We start from the raw sequence: 25,451 nt of genomic DNA on the forward strand, positions 1-25,451 counted from the left end.
TATAGCTTTTATCAGTGTTTCTTTCCTTTTTACTACTGAGTGGTTTTCCATTTATGATTCTACCATGTTTTGTCTATGCATTAACTAGGTGACAGACACTGGGTCTGTTTTTACTTCTTGGCATTATGAATAATGCTGCTTTGAACATTCATGTGCAGATCTTTGTGCGGACTTGTGTTTTAGCTTCCTTTAGACATTTCCGAGTAGAGTTGCTGGGTCAAATATTAATTATATGTTTAACTTTTTAAGAAACTGCCAAAGTGTTTTTCAAAGTACTTGTACATTAATTCCTACCAGTAATGTATAAGGTGTCTTAAGGATAATTTTAACCAAAATGGTCAAGACCTCTGTATTGACAACTATTAATAAAATATTGCTTTACAGAAAGTAATGAAGAACCCAATAGCACTTATCTTCCTTAAAGTTAGGAAATTGCAGAGAACTGTTCAAATAGATGGAAACTATTAGTTGTTATTGGTATTTTTGGTGGATTTGTTGTCACTAAAGGTACATTCCTCACTCTAGCAAATAAGCAGAAATAGCTTGTATAACATCAATAAGACTCTAGGAAAAATATTGCTCATTCAGAAGGAACCTCTACCTCAATAGTACTCATAACAGCTGTCCTTGAATAAGAGCTAAGTTTGTGTATGTAACGCACTATCTTCTTTGAACCTCACAGCAATCTTATGAAAGATTTATTTTAAAAACTATTTTATAGATAAAATTGAGTTAACGTTGCCCAAGTTTACACCTTGGTGGCTCAGTGGTAAAGAATCCGCCTGTAATGGTAGGAGATGTGGGTTCGATCCCTGGGTCAGAAAGATCCCCTTGAGGAAGAAATGACAACCCAATCCAATATTCTTGCCTGGGAAATCTCATGGACAGAGAAGCCTGGTGGTCTACAGTCCAGGGGATCGCAAAGAATCGGACACAACTGAGTGCACACACACACAAGCTTACACACAGAGCAAGCGCTGGAGCCTAGATTCTGATAATGTGTGTGACTGCACAGCTCCGTTCTTAACTGTTAATTCTGTTCTGTCTTCCAAAATGATGATGATAAGACAGGAAGCCTGCTGAAAAGTGACTGTGAGTGTATAAGGCAGGTTTAGCCTGGCGTACACACGTAGCGCCAGCATCAGTGCGTGTCTCTGTGAAGCTCACTCCCTGAGTGTCCTGAGGCCTCAGTGCGTGTGTGCCTCGAGTGTGTGGGAGGAGGAGAGAGGCACAGTGAGCTGAAGAGACGCTCATGAACAAGACTCTCTTCTTTTTACTCTTTCGTTTTTCTTGGAATATAATCAGAATCCATCATTTCTAAAAGATTACGTAGAGCCATCTGCAGTGTTTTAAGAAACTTGATAGGAGTAGTGTAGACTGCTGCAGACGGAGGAGAGCACTGACAGTGCTGTTGAAACAAGCGTGAGCGGATGTCCTTGCAGCAGAGACAGACACATGGGCGTCCCTCGTTTCACGATGCTTGCACCGTGTTGTAGGACGGGGATAAGCGCTGAATTAACCCCACATTCCACCTAATCAGGTTTATTCTCTCACGTAAGAATGGATGTTAGCAGCTTCCGACCCTTGGGACCACTCTGTGGAGTCTGAGCAGCCAGGCCGCTCCTTTGTTTGCCCCATTCTCCCCGCTTGCCCTGTGCCCTTAGGTTCAGCTTACTCTCACAGCGGCTGGCATAGTCCAGCTGCCAGGCTGGGCTTCAGGCAGGGAGAAAGAAGAGGAGGAAGGCCCTGCCCCTTGGGTGGGTCTGCCTGCTCTAAGGAGGTCCCCGGAAACTTCACTCCCGGAAGCTCACTCCTGTCTCTTCGGTGCCCTCCCAGTAGAAGTGCTGAGAGATGGAGGGTAATGGCTGGGTATGCTACCGCTAGCACCTCACCCTCAGTCTCACAAGGCATCTTCTGCTAAGAAGGACGGGGAGAGTGCACGCCAAATAGGCAGCAGCTGCCCTCTGGCTCTTCCCTTTTAACATGAGTGTTAGTTTTTTGTTTTTTTTTTGTTTTTTTTTTTTTTTTCATTTTTCTGAAATATTATGTACCTGTAGTGAAGGGCGTAAATTCACACCTGTCTGAAGCGTCCAGTTGAGTGACTCTTTCTTGGTATACACACCATGTAAGCAGGAGATGGATTCCAGCACCCAGGCAAGAAGTTCTCCAGCTGCTTCCTTCGACTGTGGGCGTCTTAGGTCATCACCTTCTGGCTCCCTGAATTGCCTTGTCTTTCGAAAAAGTGCCCAAACATACTTCCACTGTGCTGCGAGTGTGGTGACTGGTCATCAGATTAGATGGTGGAGAGAGGCCCCTGGGAGCCAGGGGAACTAGACTTGCATCCTGACCCCCCGCCCCCATTGTGGCCACACGGCTCTAGAGAAGGCGCTCTGTGTCTGAGTCACCACTGTCCTGTCACCAGGGCAAACTATGTTGTTGTTCTCCTTTCTGTCTGGCTCTTCTTGTAGGTGTCAGTTTAGACCTTCCTCCTTCCAGGAGGCACTCCCAGGTACCCCAAACCTGGTCCAGGTGCCCCACCCTGAGTTCCATCAGAACTCTGGGCTTCTAGGAATCACAGTCCTCCGCCGGCCTATTTACAGTTGTCCGCCTTGCACACTAGACCAGATGTGTTTTATCACAAAGTCCGGAACCTGTTCACTGTTGCATCCTGGTGCCCAGCACATGATAGGTGTTCCAGAAATATCTGTGGAACAGATACTGGGAACAGGTGACATCTGAGCTTCAGAAATTCCTTCCAAGAGCACCTTTCTCAAGAGAGAGCGTAACAAGTGAGAGTCTCTCTCTTACATGGTGGGAAAATGTTGTTTTTAACCTAAATTTTATAAAATAGAGATAATGCCAGATTGCGAGTTTGTTTTAAATATGAGAGAAAATTTGTGCAGAATGCATGGCTCCTAATCAGTGTTTGAGAATGTATGATAGATGCTGTTTGATAGTGTCTATCATTAGTGCTAGATCTTGTTTGCATGTCTCTGCCCAGTAGCCTGTACCCGATCCTAGTAGTTGACGTGTGTGTGTGTGTGTGTGTGTGTGTGCACGTGTGCATACGTGCATGCACTCAGTCACTCAGTAGTGTCTGACTTTGCGACCCCATGGACTGTAGCTCTGCCAGGCTCCTCTGTCCATGGAATTCTCCAGGCAAGAACACTGGAGTGGGTTGTCATTTCCTCCTCCAGGGGATCTTCCCAACCCAGGGATCAAAAGCATGTCTTTTGCATCTCCTGTGTTGGCAGATGGGTTCCTTACCGCTCTGCCACCTGGGAAGCCATGGTAGTTGACGTAGGTCCTTAAAGTTAGGTTTACCAGTAACCTCTGAGGCGTGTGCTTCCTTCCTTCCTGCCCTGTGTGATCTGCCTTCCTCAGTGGTCTGTCACAGGAGGAGGTGCTCTCGAGCTCTGTGGGAAGCAGAGCCAGAGAGAAAGGATTTTGAGAGTCTCATGAGAGATGAAGGTTAGCATGGAAGTTTCTGTCAGGCCTGTTCGAGGGTGTTACTGTGACAAGTTCAGTTCAGTTCAGTTCAGTCACTCAGTCGTGTCCGACTCTGCGACCCCATAAATCGCAGCATGCCAGGCCTCCCTGTCCATCACCATCTCCTGGAGTTCACTCAGACTCACGTCCATCGAGTCCGTGATGCCATCCAACCATCTCATCCTCTGTTGTCCCCTTCTCCTCCTGCCCCCAACCCCTCCCAGCATCAGAGTCTTTTCCAATGAGTCAACTCTTCGCATGAGGTGGCCAAAGTACTGGAGCTTCAGCTTTAGCATCATTCCTTCCAAAGAAATCCCAGGGTTGATCTCCTTCAGAATGGACTGGTTGGATCTCCCCGCAGTCCAAGGGACCCTCAAGAGTCTTCTCCAACACCACAGTTCAAAAGCATCAATTCTTCGGTGCTCAGCCTTCTTCACAGTCCAAGTCAGACTATATTTCTGGAAATCTTTGAAAGTGGAGAGGGAATCATTCTCTGAGATGATTAAGACAATTTAGCCTGAAGCCCAGAGGATGGACCATGTAACTTCTCAAGGCTGACTTCTTGCATTTGATCAGTCAAGTACGAGTAAGTTCCTGCACTTTACAGTGAGGTCAGATTGAGAAGTTTTTCACACTAGAGGTGGAGGATCGCTTTAAGTGACAAACCTTGTGTCTCTGATTCTCTGACAGACCTACATTAACGTTTAAAATCTTCTTGTTTGACAAAGTAATTGTTACATCTGAAATGAGGCTTGGCAAACTTGGTTACATACGGTTAAGGCTGATCGCCGCTCTTTATTTGGTTTAGAGGAGGTGTCCAGCCAGTGAGAGGGGCTCTGTGTGTGAGCTCACTGTGTCGTGGCCCTGCTGCCGCCCTGTCAGAGCACATCGCTGGGGCCCTCACCCTGAGCGGCATACACCGTTCATTCCTTCCTGCCAGTGCTCCTGGTGAGCACCTCTTGTGTTTCAGACACTTGTAGAAGCTGCCCCTCAGAAAGGTGACGCTTCCTGTTGAAGATCACACTACTCCCTAATGGAAAAGCAGGCTCAGAGCCAAGTGCAGCTTTACTCCACAGTTCGAGCTCTCTCTCCGCTTGCATGTGTCCCCAGAGGGATCCCGTGGCGTCTCTGGGCTTTGAGTACCTTTCACACGACGAGGACTACAGATTTATGTCTCCTGCTCAGACCACTCCCCCAGCCTCTTGATGTCTCTTTCCAACTGCTCTGGGAGGTCCGAGAGGCCTATGCAACCTAGTCTGTCCCAGGCCAAACTCCTGACAGCTCCCCACCCAGAGCTCCATCTGCCCCCATCTTCCCCATCTCAGGTGACGGCAAACTTCATTATGGGGACGTTTCTCCCTGGAGCCATCTTACTCAGGATAAAAACAAGAAACCAAGCCTCTCCATGGTCTGCATGATGCCCCTCTGCCTTCCTGGGTCCCTCTGCTCCCGCTGTACTGCCCTCCTGTTTCGTCGGACCAGAGCGTGCCTCCGTGGGACCCAGGCTGCATCCTGCCAGGGGGTGTCCACTCTGTGTGACCAGCTGTGTCGCAGCTCCTGCCCTGTCTCACAGCAGCCCTGCGAACTGACCACCAAGCCCAGCAGGTTAAAGTTGACTGGCTCCCTTGCCCAGGGATGGAAATGTGGCAACAGTGGAGGGACGATTGCAGTGTGCTGCAGAGGAGGGTCGGCATGTTACTAGAGGACGGGAGTGAAACTGGAGAGGGAAGCCATGGTCAGGGGATGGGGTACGTGAAACTGACGCAGGGTGGGGTAGAGGGGGTTACTGATATGATAGCAGCTAAGATGTGACCTGGGAACAGATGGCCAAAGGAGAGTAGAGGCAAGATCAGCGGACAAGAGTGGTTCAGGGAGTCAGCAGACCAACGTGTGTGAAGGATTATCTGCCTGTGTACAGAAAACACCAAGACGTAGGACAGCGATGCCATTGAGAGATTGAAAGCTGGGTGTGCAGAGGAGTGGAGTGTAATGGGCTACGGGTGGCAGTGGCGGGGGCAGTTGGTGAAGAGAATACTCACCTTCCTGTTGTCCCAGGGGCACATGGGCCATGGGGAATAAAGGAGAGCAGAGGGCTGCTGAGGGAGAGGTGTCATTAGAGGAGAATGGAGTTTCATTGAGGAAGAAGGTAAGGGAGTGTCTAAAGAGGAGGTGGAGGATACGTGATGAGCCATGACTTCTGGAGGGCACAGATAGAATTGGGATGGAGATGGAGACAGATGGGGATGGGCAGAGCTCTACAAGTGCTGGAGATAAAGAGTAACCAGTGATCTAGAGTTCCCTGAGCTGCACATGACCAGCCAAGGGCTTGATGAGATGAGTCCCAGCGACTTTTTGATCAAAGTTTGTGACGAGGTAGCCACCAGACACATTGATGTCAGGAGTTCTTCTCAGTCCCGTTCATGGAGACAGGGCGACCTGGGAGCTCACTTTTGTCCTCCTTTTGCACGCCTGTCCGTGGCCTGGGGGCGCATGGGCTTGGTCCCAGTGCTACCGTTTGCTCCGTGACCCCTGTGTTTCCTCCCAGTGCTGGGCCTATTTCTCGACTCTGGTTGATGGATCGAGAACCTCCAGGAAAGTCAGGAATTACGCTGAGCCTTTGAACTTCCTTCTACCCCTGATGCAGGGTAGGACGTGGAGGACAGAGGAGGCCTGGGATACACGGCCTTGGTGCTGTGAGAGGAGCTTGCTCTAGACTGCTTGAGGGAGGGGCTTCTATTGACCCCTTCTGATGGAGAAAACGCATAGTCAACCTACCGTGTTTTCTTGCTTATTATTAATACTATAAGTTGTATTCATAAATGAAGAGATTTTTAGAATCTTCCCCCTTTGCCTTATGTTGGGTTTTTAGTTTATCCTTGGGAAATAGGACACGTCTTGGGTTAATAGACATTGGAGGTGCATGAAATGAAATGCTGCAAAAGCAATTCAGATGGAACTGACAGGTATGAGAATGGGGCTCAGCTGCTCCCAGCTTCTTGGCTTGATGACAGTCTTGAAATAAATAATAAGAAACTGAGTGAAATGATAAAATATGTCAGTTTAAAGTTTCCAGTTGTCAAAACTAAGATTGTCTTATCACCAAACCATCGCCCGACCAAATTATGTTTCTTTTTATCCTCCCATTCATTGGGAAACATTCTTCACCCGATTTTGTTTTTTTGTTTTTTTTTTTTATGCTGGCCTGTGTGAGAGCACTTCCAGGTGGATTTCCAGTCCATCCCGATGCTCATTAATGCTCAGTTCATTTAATCAAGGGGACTTTGTTTAGTCAGAAGGCAGTTGTTTTTGTCCTGTTTTTTGGTCTCAGTACCTGTCACTGATGGTTCCAAGTTAAACAGTGGACCTGTCTCAGTAAAGGGAATTCTATTCAGTTTTATGAAGAGGTCACTCTCATTGTTTTCTGTGTGGCAAAGATGAGATATTAAAGAACGTTACAACTTTGTCTAAGGAGCCATTATATTGTAACTTCTGACATTTGGAAAGAAGACTGAGGTTCACTCAGTCTTCTTTAATTTAGTGCTGAGTTTCTAAGAAACAGTAGCCAATTTATTTTCAACAAAATGAGAAATTATGTTGACTGCTGTGTCCAGATGCTATACGTGAGGCACTGAGAATGTTAGGGTTTCCCAGGGTCTGGGGGCATCTAGTGTGGTGGGATTTGGCAGGCAGAGGGGCACTCGGACTCAGCAGGTAGGTGGACAACTGCCCCAAGACTGTCTGTGCTGGGAGGCCCGGGTTTAGACTCAGATGTCTTGACCTGTATTTGACAGTGACATTTTATCAAAAGTATCCCTTCTGAATGTCTATCTACAAGATGAGGAAAGTATTCTTCTTTAATAGCAGTTCTCATATTTAAAACTGTTGAACTTGAAGAAGTAGGGAGACCATATTTTTTTGTCGTTGCTTGTTTTTGCTAGATTTTTTCCTTCTTGAATATGAATGTCCCTCTGTTCCTCACACAGCTAGTCCCTATTCTCTTCTTGCCATAAATGTACATATACCAGAATGGAAAACTAGGACTCCAGAAAGGGAGAGGAGGCATTGGAGAGCAGAGAGAACTGAGGCGGTTACAGCTCACCATGACCCACTGGCAGTGGGTTTCCTGCAGACCCCTGAGACAACATGCGGTCCCTTGGGACACGTGCCCGGGGACAGAGGGCTCGGATTGTGGAGGAAAGGCGCACTTAGTCTTGCATCTGTTCTTCTATTGGCAAGTAGTGTGGCCTTGGACAGGCAGCGTCACCTTTTTGAGTTGCAGCTTCTACAAGTGGCGTTTGGGCTAATGACTGGGTAAGAGGTGCTTGGGAGCAAAGGACAAGAGGAACCATTCTGGCAGAGGAGGGCAGAGGTGAAGACCTGTCCCTACAGGCATGAGACAAGCCCGTAGCTCCCATTCCCACCCCCTCTCACAGGGCTCGCCGTCCTGTGCTGTCGTCCGCGGAGCTGATGGTTAGTCTCCGGTGAAGTTCACCTGGGCTTGTGAAATGAAATGTAGGAGGAGAACCAGGTGTGGACTTAACTGGATGTGTCCCCATCTGCTGTCTGTGCGATGTTAGGCTGGCGCCCCAGCTGTCCTGCTCTACAGCATCCTTACCTGTAAAATGGGCATGACAGCTCTGCCACCTCCAGCGGAGGCAACGACTGCTTGGGGGTCTCGGGGCTAGCACAGGGCACGCCCCCAGCGTGGGCGTTATTATTCACTCTGCTTCCTTGGGCGCTAAGCAATTCAACTGGGTCGTTTTCCTTCTGATTAGAACTTCTTTGCTTGATTGCATCAAGTTGGGATAATGAGAATGTTTATTCCAGGACAATCCAAGATAACAAATTCAGGGTGATTGTTTCCTTGCAAAATTAAGAGGACTGGGAAAGGGGACGCCAGGGAGAGTGGGTGGAAGCCGTTCCTCAGGCACCCAGAGTAGTGTGAGAAACTGATTGTATGGGCCGTAGTCCCGTCATCCGGATTTCCCCAGAGTCGTTCCTGTAAAGGTTAAGCCTGGTTCACACGTGTCGTACGTGTGAGTGGCCTGTTTTGCATCATCTACAAAAGGCCCATGGTGACAGATCACTCCCTCCCAGGGTCTCAGGAACGTCACACGTTAAGAGTACAGGACAGCTGTGCATGTGCCTCCGTCCCCACAGGCTTGGCCAGGGCGGGTGACTGGACCCAGGGGCCTTTCCCACCCACCACACCTAGCCCCTGCTGAGCGGCCACGCCTGATGGTAATGGGGTGGTGCTGGGGAGGTTAAACATGTCACCCCATAACCGTGTTGCTTTACTGTAAAGCCCAGTGCCTGGGGCTCTCACAGCATCGAGGTGTCTGGTCTGTAGGGCTGTGCCTTCTGTGAACTCGGTGTCAGTAGGAAAGAAGCCGTGGCTGCCCTTCCTCCTGCACACACATCCCCCCAAACCCCACCCCAGTCCCTTGCACGATCCCAGTCTGGGTCCACTGCATACGCGTGCCCTCTCAGACCACGATTCCTCCGAGAAGAGACTGAGTACTTCTCAGGTGCTCTCAGCGCTCTCCATGTGGACAGGCTGAGTGGTGGTTCAGTGTCAGATACGTTTGTTGTGAATTCAAGTCAGGGACCACAGGAGGGGCCGATGACAATCCTAATAAGATTGCTCTTCTCTGTGGGAACACTGTTCAGCTTTCAGCCCGGCTTTCAGTAGTTATCTTTAAGTTTTAGTTACTTCATCAAGTATGATTTAAACTCACAGCCAAGTCAGTTTGTCCTAACTGTGTTTTTGTCTTTCTCTGCTTGTGTGTTTTGTTTCATGCAGTGGTGCTGATTACTATGATTATGGACATGGACTCAGTGAAGAAACTTATGATTCCTATGGTGAGTAAATGGCTGGAGTGGAACCAGAAATAGAAAGGTCATAGAAACACCTTAAAGCACTTAACTCTGGGGAGATTCATACAGACAGAATTTTAGACCACAGCTGCCTCTCAGTTCATCTGTGCTTATCCAGCTATTTTCAGAAGCTCTCTAATGCTTAAACTTAATATTTAAAGGGGACTAAAGACTTGCAGAAAATTGCAGGCATTCAGATTCTGAACTTAGATTTTCTGTTTGGGTTGATTGCAATGTGCTGATTTTCTCACTTACTTGAATAGTTTGCCAAACTGCAGACACTTGATAGAATGAGTCTCTCTGAAGTGTCTTTGCTTCTTGACAGTAAAGAAAAATGAAGCAGTTGAGACTACAGCTCTCAATTGCTGTAGTGGTGATTCCACCACCCCTATCTTTATATTTTAATTTATTCCCAATCTCAGTTCCTCTAAAAACATTACAGTGGGAGTCATTCGTTAAAGGTTACAGAAGCGCTGGGCCAGGGAGGAGATGGATGGCTGTCTCAGGCTTACAGGGAGACAGTGAAACCCCACTGAGTCCAGTGGGAGCTGCCCGAGTTGCTGGGGAATCCACGTCCAGAGTCTCAATATGCAGAAGGACGACAGGTTTAATTAAAAGAATTGGCTGCAGCAACTTAATGATACTGAGAACCTCCTTTGCTGCTGGGCGCAGAGATCAGAGAACACGAGGCTTCAATCAGTTGCAAAGCTCTGATGAATGCCTCATGCCCAGTGCAAGTGAATCAGGATTCTCGTTAATGGATGTTATGACATTTCTCTGAACATAACTGAAAAACCATTTTCCAGTGTTCCTTTTGAAGTGCATTTTGTTATATCACCTGCCCCAAGCCTTGATGACCGCACCTTGGATTTTTTTTGTCATTATTCGTAACAAACACTTAAGAGACATATCTTGGTTTGTTGAATGCTGTGTACTTAAATTGATGCAAGTTAGCTTGAGGGAATGACGTTGATTGCATGTTTGTATCAAAGAAGAGGTCATTTTAAGCAGTTTTCTTCACAGCTTTTTAAAATTGGTCTCTGTGGACACATGGCTTTTAAATCACTGTGTGCTGCGGCATAGATGTTAACTGTTTGTTGTCAAAGACCTTCAAGTGACTCACCGACAGCCCTGAGCTGGGGTGAGCCAGGGTCCTCTGTTGGAAATCCATCGTTCCATGTGGGTTTAGTATGAGGATGAGTGCAATTTGACATTATGTCATCAGATTATTTCCTATCCAGGAAGTATTTTGGAAACATAAATCTCTACCCAGTATAGCTTTCCTTCCTTCTTTATATGAAGGACCCATGAAGAACAAAGCCACATTTCCCAAACTGCCCATTGCCATTTTGCACTCCAGTTTTTTTCTCCTTTTGCCTTCACAGATTTTATCTGTGTTTTCTTTGTCTTTGAAGAAGAAATCCCAAGTGACCCTTTTACCATGCATAGATGTCTTCACGTTTAGCAAGAGGCAGCTCAATTTGCTGCTGGAGTATGTGAGCTTTTATTAAATGAGTGACCAAAAGGAGATTCTTGCAAACTTGGCTGTCATTTAAGATACAAGGATCATGCCTTCCCAGGCTGGTAGGTTTTGCTAGTGAGATGAACATCTTCGATTGTGTTTGTAATTCTTTAAAAGTGAATTCTCTCAGATTTTTTAGTACCTTGGGGATTTATATCTTGCATGACATCTACCATGGGTTCCGGGCTAAGTTAGATTCTGAAAAATGAAGCCATGAGCTCTCTGGTGTTGATCTAACTGTGATTCATCTGACTGGCTTTAGGGCAAGAGGAGTGGACTAACTCGAGACACAAGGCCCCCTCGGCGAGGACCGCGAAGGGCGTCTACAGGGACCAGCCATACGGCAGATACTGATTGTGCTGTCTGCTGTTGTGACATAGCCAGTCTCCACCAGTCCTGTATACTGTTCAAAGTAATTTTTTTCTATGAACAATCCCTTTTTAAATAAATCAAAATGCTTAAAATCTGAATGGATGGAATTTAAAACTACTTTGTTGAAACATCAACCTGGGCAGGAAAAAAAAAAAAGACATGTAAAATTTTGTTATTTCCAGTCTGTATATGAAAAATAGGTCATCAAAAGGAAAAAAAAAATAACTTTGATTAACTAGTGTTAAACAAAAAAGATAGGTTTACTAAATATGTTAATCCATCCTTTTAACATAAGCCTCACCTTTCATTTTAAAGGTTTCCATAGAAATTTAGTTATTTTATCTTTCGGCCATATGCTATTTTTTTTTTTCTCTTGCCAACATGCGTAAAAAGGGAAGCCAATTACAAGTGCAAATAATGTGGTATTCTTTTGTAACTCAAGTCTTGAAATGTTCTGTAGTGTTAAGCAAAGTCTCCTCTTGCTTGATACTAAATAAACTTTTGAAAGAAATTTTGTGTGTGTGAGCTAACAATTTCATGTCTCTCTTATTTAAAAAGGCCTTCATAAATAGTCGTAAACAGGGAAAAGATTCATTTAACAATGCTTGTCAAAAAAGGGTCACACTAAACATTGTACAATTTATTTAAAACATGGTATAAAACTAAATGTACCATTATATATTCACCGTAGACTTAAATGCTGTTTAAAGAGTCCAAATGGTGTCCAGCTGCTTGAATGGCACGTTAAAACTACGCAAAACCTAATCTTGTTTAAAAACTGGTTTTAAAATAACTACTGATTTTCTGAAAAAGATGTGATCAGTTTTCATCTTGTTGAGCGTTTTTTCACTAGTGCAACTTTGGATTTTTTATGAGAATTTTGGTACCTTAATGAACACCTCGCTCCATGCTGGAAGCAATAAGCACAAAGCTTTTAAAGACTTTCTGACTTGACTAATTGAGGTCGCACTCGACAAGGCTGAGGATGTGTAACCCTTAAACGGTCTTCATTTTCAAAGGTAAATAAATCAAATAAGATTTTAATCTCACTTAATTTATCTTAATATAACTAATAAAACCAGGGAGGTTACAACTTAGCAAGTTTCATTATCCATTTTAGAAAGGTTTTAAGATCACCTAAATTCTCATTTTAAAAAGTTTAATTTGTTTTAGTAATCTAAAAAGCCTTAGTTTAGTCAGTTTAATTGGGGCCAATTATACCCTGTTAAACAAATGTAAAACCTCATAACTAGTTGTTTGTAATACATTATTTGGTTAGTAATTGAGGGCACTTCTTAAAACTGACAAATATTTAATAAAGTTTTTCTTTAATCATTTGGCCTAAGTTTTTTTAAAACTGTAGATTGTGTAAAATGTTTACTTTTTATTTCCTGAGGGACTTCCTTCTATTTGAGTAAAAAGGTCTTTTCTTTTGTTAGGAATGTCAGCCACCTTGGAAAGTGAAAGGAAGGCGGCGTGGGTCCGGCGGACACAGGTGAGTGTCCTTGTTCCAGTTTTTTGATGTGCTTGGAGGATGAAGACGGCCTCATGCTCTTCCACGCGCTTCCCACTACCAACTAGTGACATAGCGGCAGTGGCAAATTAATGTCCGGAATGTAAACCAGTCAGACCCAGTCAGGTCTGCACAGGCCGTGGAGCTAGGAGGCTGGGCCCCCACAGTGTGTAAGTAACTCCGTTACCTCCTCAGTAAAAATGTAACAGGCTGGTCAGTAGCATAAAAAAATTTTTCAAAGTTTCAAGTGGAAAAAAAGCAGTTTCCCAAACCTATTGACACTGTGATGATCCCCGCCACTGACTTTTTTTAAAGGCTGTATATATTCTCTCTGTATATATTCATAATACGACATAGATGTGCTGGGAATTTTGGACAGTAATTACTGTAGGCTTGTGAAAGTACAATTTTTGCATGTGTGTCATTTTCTACTTTGAGTTTTGCAAAACAAAATTCCGCTTTTAAAAAGATAAATATTGCAAAGTATTTTATAAAATTGTTTCATAAAATTCAAACAACAGGGATCATGAAAGAAAGATATCATTACTCTGAGACCATTAATCTGGTCTCACTTTTCAGTTACTCTTGTTTTTTCCTAAACCGTCAGGGATGCTGCATGGGCCCTGTCATCCCAGAGAATCTCCTGCCCGTCGCCAGGTGACGTGGTCTGGCTTCAGCTGCCAGTACGATGGGGACACTCCTCGTCTCTGGCAGTTGTTCTGAGCATTAAGCAAGGCGGTGTTCAGAGCGTTTTGAAGGCTGGCCTGTGATAACCATAACGTAGAGTTTCACTATTGAAGTCGAATACATGTTTCATATACATGGGAAATAGGAGCACTTTTTTTCTCCTTAATCACCAAAATTAGCCAATTACTCTTAGGAAGAAAATAGTTCTCTTCACTCTCATAAATCAAAATAAGTATTTGGGGTTGTCTTTTGTTTGGTGCCTCTTTTCTTGTACAGAAAGGGGATGTGAATAACACATTTTTTCAGTGTATGATGTATTGAAATTTTTTCACTCTTTTCTTTAGTAAGTTTTTGTTGTTGTTGTTTTTAGGAATTGGCATCTTGAATAGTAAGTGTAGGCTTCTTTAATCAGAAATTATGGACAGATTCCTGGAAGGTAAATCAGTAGATAGTCTTCAGAGCTCGTTCTCAGAAGTTGTTCAATTTTATGTTTATTTTCATTTTCTTAAAGAACCATAGCTCCATTGGACTGTAAAAGGGGGTTGTGATGCAGAAAGGTCAGGAGCCACCAGGATGCTCTTGGACGGTTCTGCTTGGCTTTCGAGGGCTTCCCTTACTCAGCAAATCCTCTACTGAGCCTCATTCCTCCCTGTCTCAACAGCCAAGACTTGTAGACAGCAGCCTGGTCCTGCCCTGTCCCCTCCGTGCACACCGCATCCTTCCGAAGTCATCCCCAGGGCCTCCTGGCTCGGGGTTCATTTACTGAGTTCTCCTGTACACACACCTGAGGCACGAGGGGCCCTGCGGTCTGTAGGACGTGGACCTTACACTCAAGGATAGTATAGTTCAGCACGGATGGAGGTGGTGGCCTGACCCACCAGCACCCGTCTCTGGGCCTTTGCGCCTGGAAGCTGTGCCTTCCCATCCTTCCACGATGTCTTCACCAGTTCAACCACAGTCCGTGCTCTCTGAAATAGCATGCTTTTACACTTCCTCATTTTAGTATTGATACCATGTGACTTAGATTGGTTAGAAGTTGCCAACCAACTTGTAACCTGTACTGAATCACTTTCATTGAATCCTCAAACAGTAAGAAGGTGACTGCCATCTCCATTTTACCGAGGAAGATGCTTAAGCTTCAGGCGATAGTTCCCTGTGTAGGCTCTCAGCCCGGAGGCTGCAGTCAGTTGCACAGCATCCACTATAACCAGGGTCTCTGCTCCCAGCTGTGCTGTTACGCTGTCTGGGCTGGCGCTCACTCCCCCTATACTGAAGGCTCCTTGAGGACAGGGGCTGGCTTCTATCTTATTTTGTATTCCTAAAGTAGCCCCACAACATTGAGTGTTGGCAGACCCTGTGACTGATAACCTGCCCCCTGCCCCAGATTCCTTCCTGGAGAGATTCTTTGGCTGTATTTAGGTTCTGAATCTTCCTTTGTTCAAGATATCCCAAGTTGAATCAGGGTCGGTGTTCATGCAGACGCACTGGCTGAGCGTCTGCTGTGCTGCAGGCAGTGGAGATGTGGTGATGCTGGACACAGCTGTCTGCTGGGGAGCCGGGCAAGGAAGATGCTAGCAGGACTGAGACAGGTATAGCGCATGGCAGAGAGACATGGACGCCAGGCGGGGTGGTGGAGGCGGAGGGTGCCAGCAGGGGTTTCAGTCATCTAGGAAAGCATAGTTATCTAGGAAACTTCAGTTACATTGCATTATTAGAGAAACCAGTAGATGATGCGGTCTGTGTAGACAAGGGACACATCATGAAGGATCTTGCAGGTCCTCCTAAGAAGCGTGGACATGACAGCCCATGTCGAAATGCAGTCTCTTCACCCTAGAACCTGCCCTACTGCACGCCCCAGGCAGAGACGGCACCTTTTTCGGTCTCTGTTCCGAGAAGAACTTTGTACAGACCTCTTTGCACTGGTTATTATCTGATAGCCAGATGGTGAGAACCTTACGAAACAGGGGCCTAGTGTTTTCATCCTCTTGTTCCATCTCTTAGCACAGTGTTTGGCAATTTAAGCATCTAGCAAGTCAGTGAATATGAAGAGTGATATTGTCAGCGTGATCCGTGTGACTCCTGACAGGCAGTATTAGGAATCGTTGGGTGTAGTTAGCAGAGACCCAAAACAGGAAGAAAAAAATTACTCACATAAATTGAATTACAATTCAGGCAGTCTAATTTAAAATTAGACTGTGACTCTGATGATTCGGAGAAAAAATTTCAATGTAGTCAAAAATCTAATAAGTTAAGCCATTCTCTAGGTTATATGTGATAAGTATAAATAGTAGTTTGTTATTCTGTATGCAAATCATATCTATTTATGCTAGGTCAGTTCAGTGGTGTCCTACTCTGTGCAACCCCAGGGACTGTAGCCCTCCATGCTTCTCTGTCCATGGGATTCTCTAGGCAAGAGTACTGGAGTGGGTTGCCATGCCCTCCTCCAGGGGATCTTTCCGACCCAAGGATCGAACCTGCATCTCTTACGTCTAATCTGAATTGGCAGGTGGGTTCCTTACCACTAGCACCACCTGAGAAGCCCATCTACTGTTTATAGTGATGCACTAGTTGTCTTGATTGGTATTGACATTGTAGGAACAGAAAGGAGAATAAATCCATTACTATATTTAAAATAACAAAATCTTATGCTTGATTCTGTTTCCATCTTTGAGAAAGATTGTAGGACATTTTAAAATCTGACTTGCATCCTCCCTTCCTCCTACCTAATTGGACTGATTCTGGAGGGGATCGTTATTCCACACACATAGCTGTCTTGCTGTGACCGGCACCGCCTGCTGTCACTGTCCTCGTCTCAGCGCGAGTCCTTCCAGGGCTCCCAGCGCGGCGCTGCCCTGCCTCCCTCTCTGCTCTCCTTCTGCTGCCGCCTCAGGGGCACGTACCTTCAGGGTGCTGTGCGACGGTGCCGTTCTCTGCCCCAGATCGCTTGTCCTCACCCTCCTCCCCAGCTCTTGCTACAGCCAGCCCGCACCTGTCTGTGCAGCTTTGGGGTGAGACTGACACACCTTCTCACTCCAGACGTCTCCCTTGACCCAGTGTCTCCACATGTGCCCTGGGTGCCGAATCCCCCCGGAGGGCCCTAAGGGCTCTTAACCTGCAGCATGGGGTCCCTTCCTCTCAAGCCCCCGCCCCTTCCTGGGTGTGAACACCCTCAGCGCAGGCACCGTGTCTCCGTGCAGCTGTCATTTACCTGGTGAGTGAAATGAGCCAGGTGGCATCGTGTCTCTGAGTGCAGGACTGTGCCTGAGAACTTTATCTGCCTCATCAGGTCAAGTTAGAGTCATTCTTCCATTGAAAGAGAATTTACCAGGTTGCTAAATGTAGTCATTCACATATACATGTATGTAAAAGCTCACCTGACCTCCATGGCAAGGTCCTTGCCCTTCCTCACCTGCCCACGTCCACTCCCTAACACAGTTCTAGCACCTAACAGGCTCTCGATCAAGGGGCTGGAATAAGTGAGCAGATGCCTCATGAAGGCAGGGCTGATCTCCGCTCACTGGGCATTTGTTTGTCTTTCTCACCGACAGCACCACTTCAGGTTCTGTGCACATGGAACCACGTCTCATTTGACTCTGCATCCAGACCCCAGCATGCTCTCTGGCACGACAGTGCTCATGGAGGAGCCGATGACTGACTGAGCCAGTGAGCAAATGGCTCCGTAATTTTAAAATACTGACTCTGAGCATCCCTCACTGTTAGTTTGTCAGTGGAAATGAGATCATTTACTTCTGTAACCACTGGCTTTTTCCCTAGGAAAGGTGAAGTTGGAAAACAAAACTATGCCCTTTATTTAGTAGGTGATACACGTGCTTGATACAAAATCTAAAACTTTGGGGAAAGTGTACAATGAAAAGTTGGTCTTAATTCCCACCCCTGCCCTGAAACACCCAGAAGCAGCTCTTGGTCTTGGTGTTTTGTGTGTTTTTCAGAGAGAGGAAAACATACGCTTTGCTTCTGCACAGATTATTACTGGTTTTTACATACAGAACAGTACACTGTTGTCTGCCTCCCTTGCTTTACTTTAGAGTATATCTTTGAGTTCATTTTCTATCATTTTAAATTATAAAGGTATGCTTTTCTTTTTATTGGGTGAATAATATTTATATGAATGCATCATAATTTAAACAACTGTTGACAGACAAGTCATTTTGCTCCCCATGTTGTGCAATCATTAGAGACAGTGCTAGACAGTGTAGCCTTCCATCTCTGTTCTTGTGCACGGTCGTACACATCTGTAGAATAAGTTTCTAAAATAGATTTATTGAGTCATTACATTTTCCTATAGTTATTACTGTATTGCTCCCCGTAGAGGTAATCGTGTATCTTAATATGCTTTTCTGAAGGAAATTTGAACTCCCAGTGTTATTCTGTCCATTACAGTATACAGCTGTTAGCACCTACACACAGCAAACTCCTCTCGGCAAAGTGGGTTCACAGTTGTTCCCACGTGCATGTGGTGGGGCCGGATCCTGTGGGAACGAGCGAGCCCAGCTCTGGGCGCTTGGCTGTGTCTTGCAGCGATTGCTGAGGATCCATGCTAAAGATGGTAACGGATCGCACTCCCCTGGGCTCCTGTAGGTCTCCTCTCACTCCTGGGACCTCCTTTCATGAGCTGATGGAGTCTGAGGCCAGCCCACCCCGGGCCCTGCGTTCAGCCCTGGATGCCCTGGGGGAAAGGGCCACCTCTGCTCTCGAGGGGCCCACGTCCTCTCTGGAAACCAGCCTCCAGCTGGCCCCGCCATCCACCCTGCCTTTGCCCAGCTCCCCGCTTCCTGCCCTCTTCTCTGGCTGTCCAGAGCCTGCTGGTTCCTCAAGAGCTTCTCTCCCTTCTGCCCCCCAAAAACCCTTTTTCCTCTTTACCCTGAGAGCACTGGCCGACAGCACCCGAGGGGCGAACCCCTGATTCGATCTGCACCCCCTGGGAGTCCTCGAGGGTCAGGAGCAAGTCTGTCCTGTATAAGGAGAGCACAGTCATCCGCCATTGAGGAAATGTGCATTGATTAAACAGTACCCTAATTAACACTCGGGCTTCCCTGGTGGCACAGTGGAGAATTCGTCTGCCAATGCAGGAGACATGGGTTCGATCCCTGGGTCGAGAAGATCCCCTGGAATAGGGAATGGCAACCCACTCCAGTATTCTAGCCTGGGAAATCCCATGGACAGAGGAGCCTGGCGAGCTACAGTCCAGGGGGTCGCAAAGAGTTGGACATGACTGAGCACACATGCATATTAGCTGTTTCCCTTTTTAAAGTAAACAGCCTAGTTTGTCCCACAGGACACCGGTGCTGTGTGCGGTCCTGGCAGGCGAGGCGAAGGCCAAGGGGGTGCAGGGACCTGGGTCACATGCGCTGATCGAGGAAGGACGAGGAGGGAAAGGCTCCACAGAGGGGAAGAGAAACCCAAAGAGGGTTGAAAGATAAGCTGAAATCTTGAAGCAGACGAAGGGGAAGGACATGTCAGAGGTGACAGGCTGCTGCAGGTCTTGGAGGCAGGGAGGGGCCTCACGGGTCTGGGGCAAGCACGCAGGTGCTGGAGTATGATGTGTGGCACCCATGGCTGGGGACAGGAGGGTGGGCGGGCCAGGTCACAGGGAACCCGGAGACCCCCGGGGCGGACGTCTGTGACTGGAGCTGTGGGGAGTAAGCGAGGCGATGGCGGCGTCTCCACTGTGATGAGATTCGGCTCTCTTCCCTTCGGATTGCTGCTTGGGTTTTGAAACAAAAATTTTGTTGTAGTTAACACATCAAAATGTATTATTTGGTGTTAATAAAATATATCTGAAAGCCAAGTTTCAGGTGACAAGCGTGTATCCACAGAACGTCACCGCACATTTTAATATTGAAAATTCCATGTGGAAAAAAGCATAGCCATTCTGAAAGCAGACCCGTAAATGTCGTAACGGATGGCATTTTGATGACCATCATACTGTTTAAATCATTCATCTGCCTACTGAACACGAAGATTTTATGTCCTTAATTTCTATAATTCTATTTTGCCTTGTTTTGCGTAAGTATTCTCATTTCTATTAAATTTCAGCCCGCCTGTTTCCTCTGCCTAAATCCTGCATTGCCACCAGAGTATAAATATTTGTTTCTTGATGTATACAAATATATTTCATTTTCCTCTCTTTCAGGAACTTTCCTTCCAATTATGGACTGCTTAAGAATAGTCAACTCACCAACGTGCCTAGTCAGTAAATGAATTCACTTGGGAACTTGAAAATCATCTTCTTTTTTTGCAGTTTTGTGTTTCATGAAATGTTTTATAAAATGGTATGCTTTCTGATTTGAAAAGTCTGTTAAAAAAAGGGGAAAGAAAATCAATCTTTGTCCCCTAACAGAAAACAAATGATTTGTGCATTACTTAATAAAGGCTGCCCATTTCAATCGCTTCTACTTTAATATAAACCTAGAAAAACAAAGGCTTGTTATTTCAGCCCAGCTCTGAACTCTGCACACTTGAGAACCATATGTGGCTGCACCTCACTGCAGGAAGTCAAGACTCAGCACAAATTCCAGATTTGAAAATGATTTCTCCATCTCAGTTATGGACCAATAAATACGAATATGTTATGCCCAAAGCATTCTGCCACATGAAAGGTTACTTATAAAAAGGCTTCCACAGGAAGCAGGGTGGCGCTGCCAGGATGGAAACCCAGCTTTCATGCCTCCATAATCTGTCACGAGACAGAAAGGTCACCATCCCCACTGACAGTAGTAGTCAGTTCCTTCTCTTTTCATCATTCACTGGTGCTTTGTGATTTTAATTCAGTAACCCCCCACCCCCACCCCTCAACCCCAGGAGGATGTGTTTCATTCCTTCTGTTAGAAGCTCACACAACAGACTTCCTAGTCTTGGAATTTTGAAAATGATCCTGTGCCTTGTGAAATTGTCACTGTCTTACCTCAAAGACACATTTCCTCAAGGCATTCACTGTTTACAGGGGTATGGTGTTGGGAGCATCGTGCGTTGGGAGCACAGAACAGCTCCTGATGGGTTCGTTTTTCCCTGTGCTCTTCTGCTCCTGAAGTTCACATTTCTGTGTCTGTCATGTATGCATTTCTTCATCTTAGAAGGGTAAAGAATAATACCCGCATCCCAGGGCACCGGCTGCCCATCAGAGCAGAGTCTCCGAGCACCGGTCTGTGCGGAATTAATTCTAAACAAGGAGGAACATTAGGACCTGAGCTGGATTGTCGTGTGTTCCCACACTTTGACTCCCTTTTGGCCTGCAGCCTCTTCTACCGAGTCAGTGACACAGTCACGAAGCTGCAAGTGGAATCCCAGGCACTGGAACTTTGCGACTCACCTCCTGTCCCCTTCTCCCGATCCCCGATCCCCCTCTTGCTGCCTTAACTGTGGCCGCCTCTCCGCTGCCTGGGCACTGAATTCCCAGCACACACATTGGCGGAGAATCCCCTGCTTGCTGGGCATGGCCCTGTGTATGAGAGCACAGGTCAGGCTTGGGGCCTCGTACCTCTCACATCCCAGGGGGAGGAGCCAGGCCATCAGCAGCAAACTGGAGGGTGCCAGGAGGGACAGAGCAGGGACGGGAGGGGGTCAGACCTGGCTGGGCCACGGGGGAGTATGAGGACGCTTCTGTCGGGACCTAGAAGAGTCAGCGATGAGCTGCACTGAGGCCCTCGCAGGGGCCACAGGCACCCCATGGAGGCAGTGCCCGTCGGGGGGACAGACCAGGGGCAGAGGCGGGGGCCAGGCCTAGAGGGCTGCCGGGAGCTGTTCAGGGGAGGAGAGGGACGTGATCCCTGCATTTCAGCAGGATCACTAGCAACTGCATTGAGAAGAGGCGGTCGTGGGGCCACGTGGGGTCCCGTTAGCAAGCCCGCCGTGGAGGTCAGAGGGAGGCCCGCATGCAGGTCCTGAGGACTGTCCACATGTAAGACACGCTCAGGAAGCGGGGCCATAAGCTGGATGTGAAGTGAGCATGGACTCCGGCCTTATCCACTGCCCTGGAGTCACAGCCTTCTCAGTCCCTGCAGGACCCGGTTCCCCCAAGATGACCATTCCCCAGCTCAGCCCCCCCGGGCCATACCCCCTATATTCACAGACTCTCTGAATGTAGCTCCTCCTCGAGGAGGAGGACTTGTGAGAGGGCAGGGTCAGCAGGGAACAACTGGACTTTTAAAGTCTTTAGATTTGAAACTCGGCTTTTCTCCAGCTAAGCTGGTTTTGGTCCATCTCAGCTAGGGTGCCTCCTTGACGCATCTGTCTTCTTGGCAGCTTCCAAGCGTGGCAGGCTGAGAGCCATTCTAGTGTTTGATTTTTAAAGGCTCTGAGTGACTTCCTGTGGTTTTAAAAATAACCACTGATGGCTTTTTCAGCGCATACTTAACTGTATTCAACCCTTAGAGCTGGCTTTTTGAAGGGAGGCCTTCGTGGAGTTGTCAACAACACGGCCACCATGCTGGAGGAGTTCTGCTTTCTGATTTCAGATGGTCCTGGCTTCCGTAGGACAAAAATCTTCTGCACGGTGACCCAGCCCTGATGCTTTTGTGTTGCCTGATGGAAAACTCTGGCAAAAAGAGCTTCTGTGCAGAAGCTAAGAGCTCTGCGTCTGTGTTCCTGCTCCACGGTGACTTCTAGAGCCCCTCCCCAGGCCGCCCACCTAACTGCCTTTAGACGCATCTTCCCAGGCAGCCTGTCCCAGGTGGCTGGTTGTCCTTGCTCTGCCCTCCCCCTAGAGACTGTTCCTCCAGGTGGTCCCTCATTTGGGCTCCGGGAGGTGACCTGGCACAGGGCAGCCTCCGGCGGCACAGTGCACCCCTGGCAGCTGATGCCTGGGTGCTCCAGTCATCTACTGCGGCATAACCGTCCCAGGACTTAGCAGCTTAAGAGGCATGTACCACGTGTTTCCTGAGAGAGGGCCCTGGGGCTCTTTTCTGGCTCAGAATCTCTCACGAGGGTGCCAACCATCAGCAGGGGCTGTGGTCCCTCAAGGCCGGCGAGCACGCGCACTGACTCACTCATGGGCCCTTTCCCCGGGCCCCTCCACCGGCCGTCTGGGGGTTCTCACGTCAGAGCAGCCAGCCTCCCTCGGAGCCAGCACCCCAGGAGGGAGAATCTCCGAGCAAGGCAGCCACAGGAGCAAGGCAGCCACAGATGCTGCCCTGCTTTCAGAAGTCACACAGGCACTTCCTTCTGCCGGTGGTCTAGCCCAGCAGCCCCAGGACAGCATGGGGGTGACTGCCCAGGGTGGGGAGCTCCAGGAGGCCGGGCACTGGGTGATCTGGCAGCTGACTCCCACCGGGCGAGCTCCCCGACAACTCTGTGCCTGTGTCCCCCCCACAGAACGGGGATGCTGGTTCCCTCAAGGGAATTGTCAGGAGGAGGCTGGCATGTGCTGCGCTCCCCCGTGTTATCCATGAACTCCACGGATGTGCAGAAGCGCGTCCCATGGAGCCTGTGCACACCACCCCTCCCATTCCACCGCTTGAAGACCCTAAGCCTTCGTCTCCATGGCAGTGAGCTCCTGAGGGCAGGATGGGGACTTACCCCCTCCCCAGCATGCCCACACTCACCCCAGCAGGCACCCTCTGCAGCCCAGGCGCCCTCTGCAGCCCCTGAGTGGGAGTCCCAGGCTCGCCTTAATCCTTGTGGCCCAGAGGCAGGCTCAGCCTCTGCTGCCCACTGCCCCTCCATCTCCCTGCTGCTGGCTCCACCCAGAGGCCCTGGCCTCCTCACACACACACACACACGCACACACCCACGCCCAAGGATGCAGGCTGCTGGCTGAGCCCGGCCTCAACCCATCTAACCAGATGGGAGCAAGAGGCTGCCCCACCCAGCGACTCTTAATCCATTGGTCCCAGCATCGGACCACTGGCTTCCAGACCGAGGCGCCTGGCCCCGCGGGTGTCACGTTAACCCCTGATGTCCTGTCACCCCTAAGCCCTGGCTGCTGCTTCAAAGCCAGGCCCACACTTCCCAGTTCCTCTCACCCCCCATCAGCTGGGCGATGTGAAAGAGCTCCAAGCCTCGGTTCTTTCAGCCCTGAGGTGGGGATCCTCCATCTCCACCACCCCTGTGGGGTCCTGACCAGTGGGGCCGTGGGCTGACAGAGTCCCTGCATTGCAGAGGGGGCAGGAGCTGGGTGGGGACAGGATCTGGGAGGGGACACACCCACCCGCAGGTGGGCTGGGAGATCACACATGGTTTCTAAACACCAGCGCGCCCTCAGTTTGCTAGTCTAGCCTCACGTGGTGTTCCCGCCTAACGATGCAAGACCAAATCCCTGGATAAAGTGCTACTCGGTGCTCCACCCCTCCCAAGGCCAGACCCCCGGGGAGGCTGCTGGCAGCTGTCGTGGGGAAATCAATGTCAACACCCAAAGTGAATTATAACAAATCAGTGCAGACAGAGGGGATTGGATCTGCTTCCCTTTGTGGGTGGGAAATTCATGATTTCCCAAGATGTCAAAAGCTGGTGCAGAGGCAAGATCCTAAACCTTCCAAAGAGGGACGTGAAAGGCAAGTGCACCTGGGCAGCTGAGTCCAGGACCACCTCGGGCCCCCGTGGTGGCTGCTGTCTGCAGCTGTAGGGGAAGCTCCAAGTCGGAGAAAGTCCCAGGAGCGTGGGCCCTGCGTGGGCCTCTCCACCTGGATTCTCTGGATTGAGGGGGATTCAAGCTCCATAAGGGAAACCACACATGGTGTTCATAACGACAACACATGGCTTATCACTCGCGCTAAGACTGTAGACTAAATCCAGGCGAGCTGCTCCTCCTCTGTATTATCATTACTGTCGCTCAGTCATGTCCGACTCTTGGCGACCCCGTGGACTACAGCACGCCGGGCTCCCCTGACCTTCACCATCTCCCTGACTTTGCTCAAACTTATGTCCTCTGAGTCAGTGATGCCATCCAACCACCTCATCCTCTGTCACCCCCTTCTTCTCCTGCCCTTAATCTTGCCCAGCATCAGGGTCTTTTCTAACGAGCAGGCTCTTTGCATCAGGTGACCAAAGTATTGGAGCTTCAGCTTCAGCATCCAAACTTTCAGTGAATATTCAGGGTTGATTTCCTTTAGGGTGGACTGGTTTGATCCTGCTGTCCAAGGGACTCTCAAGAGCCTTCCCCATCATCACAGTTCAAAAGCATACCTCACTTAACTTCATCTTAAACCAAACAGTGCAGCCATGTCACAGAATATTTACTTCCTTAGATATTTTTTCCTACACATCTGTTATATGAAATAATGAAGGTCATGCTATAGATACCTTAGAAAAACTTCCACATTAAATATCAAGCACTGTGCATATTTTCTCTGCTTCTGCCTTGCCAACAAAATGCTTCCTTTGTCCCAGACGCTGTTTCAGCTTATCGTCATGTTATGAAGTAACTCCACACAATTATCTAGATTTCTGACTGCGTGATAAGCAGAGGACCTACAACCCCAGCCTGCCTTCCGTGTGCCCCGGATCTGCAGGGACGTGGAGCCAGGGCACTAGTTTGCCCCAGTTCACACCATTCCCTATTACCTCCCATCCGGCCTGCTGCAGGCCTTTGCTGTTTGCGTCCAATGTCCATGGCCCCAACAATAAGATTTTGTCCCATCCCCTCCACTGTGTGGTACGAGGGAATCAAGTTAGCCCCCCAAAAAAACCAGTCTTCTCACTGTGTTACAATAGGAAAGTTAGTTGCACCCTTCAGCAAAGCATACTCCTAAAGCCTGTCTCCGGAGTCACTGTGAGCTCAACAGGCCCGGGACTCTCTAAGGGAGCAGTGCCACAACCAGGTTCCTAGTGGGTCAGGGAGAGGGAACCCCCAAGCAGATGGACCCCAGCCCAGGAGACTGTCAGTGACGTGCTCCACCTCCCATCAGCTAGAGCAGGCCCTGCAGGTGAGAAAGGAGGGGCCCTGCCACGCTGGCCACAAGTGACAGGAGAAGTGCCCCCACCTGTGTAGTTCCACAGTGCTCAGTTGTGTTTGGCTGCAGCCCGCCAGGCTCCTGC

General features: G+C 48.2%; 1 protein-coding gene across 2 annotated transcripts in view; it reads left to right on the forward strand.

Moving 5' to 3' along the window:
• The window catches only part of KHDRBS3 (KH RNA binding domain containing, signal transduction associated 3), a 158,268-nt gene extending 138,397 nt beyond the window's left edge, over nt 1-19,871 (forward strand). Inside the window, exons 8-11 of one of the 2 annotated variants that reach the window (XR_001919162.1) lie at nt 9,293-9,351; nt 11,151-11,300; nt 12,700-12,755; nt 19,615-19,871. Coding sequence is in view for 1 of the 2 variants with exons in the window: in XM_018058598.1 (XP_017914087.1) it covers nt 9,293-9,351; nt 11,151-11,242 (151 nt within the window). In the remaining variant the exon portion in view is untranslated. Of the gene's footprint in view, nt 1-9,292; nt 9,352-11,150; nt 11,772-12,699; nt 12,756-19,614 lie in introns of those variants that run through there. The other variant, XM_018058598.1, reaches the window with a different exon arrangement.

The sequence above is a fragment of the Capra hircus genome, chromosome 14 (genome assembly GCF_001704415.2).
Source record: "Capra hircus breed San Clemente chromosome 14, ASM170441v1, whole genome shotgun sequence".
Taxonomy (NCBI): domain Eukaryota; kingdom Metazoa; phylum Chordata; class Mammalia; order Artiodactyla; family Bovidae; genus Capra; species Capra hircus.